The 7,691-nt window shown below is 35.9% G+C and overlaps 1 protein-coding gene across 2 annotated transcripts; it reads left to right on the top strand.

Annotated features, from left to right (window-relative positions):
• Positions 1 to 71: 71 nt before the first annotated feature.
• Positions 72 to 7,624, top strand: mrpl1 (mitochondrial ribosomal protein L1). 2 transcript variants are annotated; one of them, XM_079814375.1, is made up of 10 exons: positions 72 to 661; positions 1,165 to 1,273; positions 1,419 to 1,683; positions 5,366 to 5,449; positions 5,590 to 5,661; positions 5,888 to 5,999; positions 6,090 to 6,187; positions 6,322 to 6,403; positions 6,618 to 6,709; positions 6,807 to 7,624. In XM_079814375.1, exons 1-10 carry the CDS (start codon positions 631 to 633, stop codon positions 6,867 to 6,869), a joined length of 1,008 nt encoding a protein of 335 aa, XP_079670501.1. In that variant the 5' UTR covers positions 72 to 630; the 3' UTR covers positions 6,870 to 7,624. The 2 variants fall into 2 exon arrangements, with proteins under 2 accessions (XP_079670501.1, XP_079670502.1); XM_079814376.1 differs by lacking the exon at positions 6,807 to 7,624 and having other exon boundaries at positions 6,618 to 6,779.
• The last annotated feature ends 67 nt before the right edge of the window (positions 7,625 to 7,691 follow it).

Raw genomic sequence — 7,691 nt, 5'->3', positions numbered from 1 at the left:
TAATTGCGTCACATGGTGCCAACGTCACATAATCCACAACCACGAGGTCTAATAAATAAATAAATAACATTCCCTATAAAGTCATAAAATGGGCACATGTGTTTTTTTTATGATTTTAACTCAGACCAATTCGTGCAATTTTTCTCACAACCTCTCTAAAAATACAGTGGAGACCATTGTGCTCTTGCACAAGACGCTGTGTACAGTTAAATTGTATTAAAGTATGCCTTTAAACACATATGGCATTTACGTATTCATACAGGAAATGGTTTAATAAACCTGCGAAATTTAAATTATTACAGAACAACTTGCAACCACATTTTATTTTTTTGGAACGTGCAACTTTTGTGTATTTCATGCATGGTTGTTGGATTCTTTGATATACATAGGGCAAATAACACACGCATGTTGTTGATGGTGCACCAGAAGATACATTTGATGGTGGACAAGAAGATAAATTATGTCACGGGCACATTAGTTGTTTGTTGTCGTATATAAAATACGCTCTATGTATAGAAATTAAGCTAGATGCGCACGACACAATCATAACGATATTAACGAGTGGGAACGCTTAAACGGTGGTTGATGATTTAGACGGGAAATTTAAGTGTAACACAAAATTCTGTCAACATGGCTGCCCCCTCGATGAGTCTTTTAAGAGGTCAGTTTTAAACATTACATATATTTTTTAAATTATTTTATTTTTATTCCAGTGTATTTTCATATATTAATAACATGCGATCTGGTATGTGCCGACTACTTGAGCTGATGTTAAGACATCGCACAACATCTAACGTTACACATGCTAGCAGCTTTCACCACGGTCTCTCATTGTTATGCTTATATGAATTTATGCAGCGTATTAGATGCATTATTTTGGATTGAGTAAACAGAAAGGAGCCACGTGTATTTAAATTGTTACATAAAATTGCCATGTAACCAGTAAGTTTCACAGTGACAACTACTGTAGTAACTATGGTATTTTAATGGCAACTTTGGCTACCATGGTACATTTTTGCAAGAAAGTTGTCTAGTGGTCTCCCTTTAGATCCACTCCCTTCAGTCTCTTTACTTCTAAGTAGTTCGTTTGCAATGTAATCATTGATATCATATGACTGAGTCATTTTAATTTTGTTATGCTCATGTGTCTTGTTTCATGCACAGTATTAACCAGGTGTCAGAGTCTGTTCTTCACATGCAGAGCTGCTTCTGTCCCCTGCAGTTCACTGACTGCACACAGACAGCAGACTGTAAGAGCCTACGCTGCTACCAAGTAAGTTCTGTTTACACTATTTAGTCTTTACCTTGGGAAAAAGGTTGTCAAATAAAATGGTGAAATTTTGTATTTGACATGCTGCTGACAAACTAAGAAACCATGCAAAGAGGAGCCATGTTCTTCATCAAAACTCTTTTTGTAGGCAGAAAGAGAAGAAAGAGGAGCCGGTTCAAGAAAAGGTGGTGAAAGAGAAAAAAAAGGTTGATGACAAAGACAGGCATAAACCCTATGGGCTCACAGCCTGGGCTCCAGTAGATGATGTGTACATGGTGAGGTACTATCCCAAACCTGTCTTTGAGACACACGTGGCCATCGAAATGCTGAAGAACTTTCAGAAGCTTGACTTCAGTCCTGAAAACCAGCCTTTGTACATTAATCTACGTCTGGACATGAAGCTGGAGAAAAAGGTACATTTTGGGTGATTGCTTTCTTGAGCCAACTTTGATATAAGTAATATTTGCTTAAAATAATAGATTTACCTTTTTTAATGATTTTGAAATTAGTCACTTAAGCTCACCAAGGATGCAGTTATTAAATATTTTGTTATAAATTGTGAAATATTATTACAATTTGTATTTCTAATAGTTTCTTTAATTACTGATTTGATGCTCAAGAAATATTTATGTTGCTTATATGTTCTACTTAGGCCTGGGGCCTATACCATGAAGCCGGTTTAGCTGGCTAGCCAGATATGTTTAAGCTTAGTTTGTGCCAATCCTGGGTTTTAGGTACCATTAAAGTGGTTTGGCTTTTAGCAGTGTTCATCTCCATAGTAACTTATGCTCCACGGCTAACCTGCTCCAGGGCAGGTTATGTTCTGGATAAGAGATCTCAAACTGAAATTAGACCAATCAGCTGTGAGCAAAGTGACACACCTCTGATGCAATGAAGTCACTCCCCCTGTTTCTACTCCAAATTAAAGGTCACTACATAGCAAATGTTTTTTAAAGACTAACGTGTCTGGCTTTTAACAATGCTTATTTATTATAATAATAATTTTGAATGACTTAGATATCATTTAAGTAATTATTATACCCGTAATTGATTACACATGTATCATTTTAGTTAATCAATCATTAATAGGCACATAGTTAAAATTTATATAAATAGCCTATATACAGGTCATACAAACAAGCTTTAAAATCAATAAATAAAGCTATAAAAATGACTACATGTGAGTTTAAATGTTCAATTATCTTTATCAACTAAACTAACTTCATAACTTTTACTTGCACTGACTAAATAATTTTTTTCTTAAAGTTGTCCACTTTCATAGACAGCTCTTTTCTTCTTCCTGTGTAAAATTGTTTAAATTCTTAATATTTTCAATCTTGTAATATGCTGCAGAAGGGAGAAATCAATTTCGCTGCTTCTCTCGCGAGAAGTAGATGTCAGTTTCACTGATCCACATCGTGTGATTGGCTGTTCACTACTGATGTCACAGCTAAAATCCTAAACTCAGGATCAAAGCCTGAGTTTACAGAGAAAGCTGATGATCAGCATCATGGGACCAACAAAACCTGAATAGATTGGTTTGGTTTTGTCAACTCGAAACTTATCCTGTAACCCTGAGTTTGTTAAACTACCATTATGGTACAGGCCCCTGGTTTCACAGACAGGGCTTAGATTAAGCCAGGATTAGGCCTTAGTTGAATTAGGATATACACTGATCAAGCATAACATTATGACTGGTGAGGTGAATAACACGGATTATCTCTTCATCATGGCACCTGTTAGTGGGTGGGATATATTAGGTAGCAAGTGAAAATTTTGTCCTCAAAGTTGATGTGTTAGAAGCAGGAAAAATGGGCAAGCGTAAGGATTTGAGCGAGTTTGACAAGGGCCAAATTGTGATGGCTAGACGACTGGGTCAGAGCATCTCCAAAACTGCAGCTCTTGTGGGGTGTTCCCGGTCTGCAGTGGTCAGTATCTATCAAAAGTGGTCTAAGGAAGGAACCGTGGTGAACCGGCGACAGGGTCATGGGCGGCCAAGGCTCATTGATGCATGTGTGGAGCGAAAGCTGGCCCATGTGGTCCGATCAAACAGACAAGCTACTGTAGCTCAAATTGCTCAAGAAATTAATGCTGGTTCTGATAGAAAGGTGTCAGAATACACAGTGCATTGCAGTTTGTTGCGTATGGGGCTGCATAGCTGCAGACCAGTCAGGGTGCCCATGCTGACCACTGTCCACCGCCGAAAGCACCAACAGTGGGCATGTAAGCATCAGAACTGGACCACGGAGCAATGGAAGAATGTGGCGTGGTCTGATGAATCACGTTTTCTTTTACATCACATGGATGGCCCGGTGCATGTGCACCGCATGTATATATAAATAATATTAGGGATGCAACAATACAGTTTGTCCACGGTTCAATACATACCTCGGTTTTTAAGCACAGTGTTCGGTTCGGTTCTGATGGCTAGTCACATCAGTTTTTTTGCTATTCTATTCTTAGGCGACAGGAACAGAAAGAGGTTAAGGAGAACTTGTATTGTATAATATAAAATAAATGTATATAAAGATTTACACTGGCAGCTCAGAGCTGTACAGCAGCATTTCAGTATGAGATTGAATGAATAAATGTAAAATTAAAACACTACATAGACTTCACTATAAAATATGCATTGATTCTTATTAAATCTACTGTTTTAAAGTTTTCCAGTCAAGAGCAGTGAGTGATTTTTCTCTTTGTCTTTTGTTGTTTTTTAACATTAAAGGGATAGTTCGTTCAAAAATGAATTTCTTCTGTTGGACATAAAATATATTTTGAAGAATGTTGGAAACCAAACAGTTGCTGGTCCCCATTGTAGGAAATAATAAAATTTATGTCAATGGCTACCATCAGCTGTCTGGTATTCAACTGTCTGTGTTCAACAGGAGAAATGAATACAGGTTTGGAACAACATTAGAGTGAGTAAATAATGACATTATTTTAGAGGTGAACTGTCCCTTTAAGGACAAGCGGCAGTGTGTTCACTAGGCTGTGCTGCTGTCAATTTAAGTCCTCTACACATCTAATATACAGACACACGCCGATTTTACTTTCACTTCAGACATAACCAACTGTGTTTATTTTAACTTTGTGTGTATTTGACAATATTAGCGCAGTAAAACTACTTAGTCCCGCAATCACGTGTTTGACAGGCTTTTAGTGCTCACACTCAGCGCATGTTAAAACGAATGAAACCAGCAAGGCTTTAAAACGCATACAAATAATGAACTTTCGTGATTGTGAAAAACCGTAGTGTTCTGTGAGTATAACTCTCCGACACCAGCATTGCAAGCGTGGCTAAACACCCCCTAACTTTAGTGCATAATAATTGGATATTTGCTCATATCAGCGCGTAGACTCACAGGCACACTGCAAAGCCGGAAAAAAAAAAATGCAATTTACAAGCGCGTATTGAACCGTGAATGCTGTACCGAACGGTTCAATATTATATTGAGAATTGTGGCAACCCATATATATATATATATATGGGTTGCCACAATTCTCAATATAATATTGAACCGTTCGGCATATATATATATATATGGGTTGCCACAATTCTCAATATAATATTGAACCGTTCGGTACAGCATTCACGGTTATATATATATATATATATATATATATATAATATAATATAATATAATATAATATAATATAATATAATATAATATAATTTTTTTTTTTTTAATTAAAGATATGTCAGTGCAAGTTGCTTTCAGTTAAAACAGCTCAAACATGAATTTTAGTCTGGGACAAGCTTAAGCCTTGTCTGTGAAACCGGGGGTTAATGTGCTAATTGATTTCTTTAAAAACAAAACAAAAAAAAATATTTTGTTTAAAAAGTGGTCAAATTGCTGTTGCTGAAATATGTAATGAATTGTTGTATTGAAAACCATCTAATATGTGACTAAAGAAAAAGTAACTTTAAATTAAATATTTAAAGGAACTAGAAACAATGTTATTTTGAGTTAACTGGTTGGAAAAATACTCTTTATAGCATGGTTGCAGAAACATTACGGCACTATAACTGCAACAAACAATTATATTTAAACAGAACATTAAACCTTAATGAAATTCCTTTTTGTTTTGTTTCAGAAAAAAGTGGATCCGTTTGTTAGCACAATTCATTTACCACATCCCTTCAAGTCGGACAACAACAGAATAGTGGTTTTCACTGAGGTGGGAGCATCACTCTGCATCACTTTTTACATTAAACATTACAGGTGTCATTGATTGAACCGATTTTATAAAAATGTAAAGCTCCGTTTCAGGAGGCTGTTCCATTTACATGCATTAATTCCAGTGTTATGGCTTTACAGAATCCAGATCAAGCCAGGATAGCGATGGAGAATGGAGCAACACTTGCAGGTGGAGCAGAACTTATTGACAAGGTATAGCTCATGAGAACTTGCTGACAGAGAAGGTTAACTCCTACATTTGCTGTGTAATTGTTGTCTTCTCTTTTTTTGGGGGGGGGGGGGGGGGGGATGTGTTCAGACAAAAAAAAGCCCAGTTACCTTAAATTCAATCTATGTTTTGGCTATTACATACTAATTATTTATTGAAAAGAGTATTGTTTGCAATTGCCCATTTACTTTGTGTCAATGGTAATTACAGATTTTAGCTGATGAGATCACAGCAGATTTCTACTTGGCTGAGCCAGAGATTCTACAAAAGCTGCTTCCTTTGAAGAACAAGTTGAGGAAGAAGTTTCCCAAGAGCAAGAGAGGTCAGTAAGTTTCCCATGTCATGTATCAGACATGTTCTATTAATGTACAACTAAATAGTGGTTAAATTGGATTATTGTGTCTTGCATCAGGATCGGTTGGAATAAATATACCCAAAATGATTGCATTGTTCAAGACTGGTCATGAATATATGGTTGAGGACACCTATGTTAACACACAAGTTGCGACAGTAAGTCACATTGAACTGCTTTGAGTGACAGACATTTCTATATAAAGTAAGAACGAGCAAGGTGGTATCTGCTTATTTTTACATCTATGAGTTATTTTTTCCCGTTTGATAACTCCGTTTGATTTGATAAACAGCTGGACATGCCCAAGGAGTGTATTTTGGAAAACATTCATGCCATTGTAAAAGATGTGGCAAGCCGTAAACCAGCAGAATTTGGTAAGCAATTTATGTATTAATTATAAGTTTAGTTTATTCTAACCACCTCACAAACTGTGAGCAAATGCCAAGGCTGAATTTCATTTAAATTTAAAAACTACAGAATTGATGTCTACTTTTTTGTTAGCATATCTATGCTCTCTACAAGCAGATTTGACATTGGTGGAAATTCTTCTCATATTCTTTGACTTGAATAAAATGTCTTTTCTTCCAGGTCCATTTATTGACCGAGCAATTATCTGCAGTAGGTCGAGTGAAGGTTTGCACCTCAAAATTGTGGAATTGTTACCACAGGAAGAGAAAAAGGCATGAGCTTTATGTGTATATATTTGCATTGTATAAAACATTAGACTGCAATAAAATTGTAAACGTGATCATTTCTAACTGTGTGATTATTCTGCAGTCAGTTTTTACAGCAGAAGCATATTTTATGCAGGGATACGGCAGAGCGGTCAATAATTTTTGATAAAATGGAATGCCTTAAGTAAGTGATTTTTATATAAAATTCTTCACATTTTGAAGTGGGGGTTTATTTAGCAATTTCACAACTATTTGCATATGGTGACAAATTTGGCCTCAATTCCACTGGCTTGTCTATATCATTATATTCCCCCTTCTGTGGGGTAAAAAGTCACTTTTTATATTCACATGTTTTACACCTTTTAAACCCTTTTTTTGTGATTTCCTTTTTTTCTTTTTCTGGGCCTGACACCCCCTACCAACAGCAGGTGGCAGTAGAAACTCTTTTTACTCAGCACAATGCAGCACCTATGTCTTAATTTTTACCATTTTCAAAAAAAATCCTTGTTAAGGGTTTTGATGGACAAAAAAAAAGGCAGGTTGTTGCAGTATTTATTGTAATAAATCTGTACTTACAATAAAGCTCAGAAATTCTATTTTTATGGCCAATATTACTGTATTTTAAGATATTTTTAAACTACACTTGAACATATAGCATGGTTAGAAAGGTTTACATTTCTTTAAAGGTTTATAAATGTCCAAGATTTTTCTGTTTTTGCCCATGAAATGAGCACAAGCAAGGATCAGATTGCGCTAGTGCACGTGACTCGGGAATCTCTGACCGTAAAGTGCACTACTATTTTATATATTCAAATGTTTTTAAACGTTTAATTCTAATCCACGCACAACGTTGTAGAAATATTTTTTGCATTATTATAAGTTTGGAATTGTTTTTTTTACACACTGGCCTAAACTATTCTCAAAACAAAAACTAGAAAAAAAATTACCAGGAGACCGCGACAACCTAATACTACCCGTCAAACTTTGA

Source organism: Gobio gobio, assembly GCF_949357685.1.
Source record: "Gobio gobio genome assembly, chromosome: 4".
Taxonomy (NCBI): domain Eukaryota; kingdom Metazoa; phylum Chordata; class Actinopteri; order Cypriniformes; family Gobionidae; genus Gobio; species Gobio gobio.
Note: the sequence above shows the minus strand (reverse complement) of the source record. Positions and strands in the feature narration are given on the sequence as shown.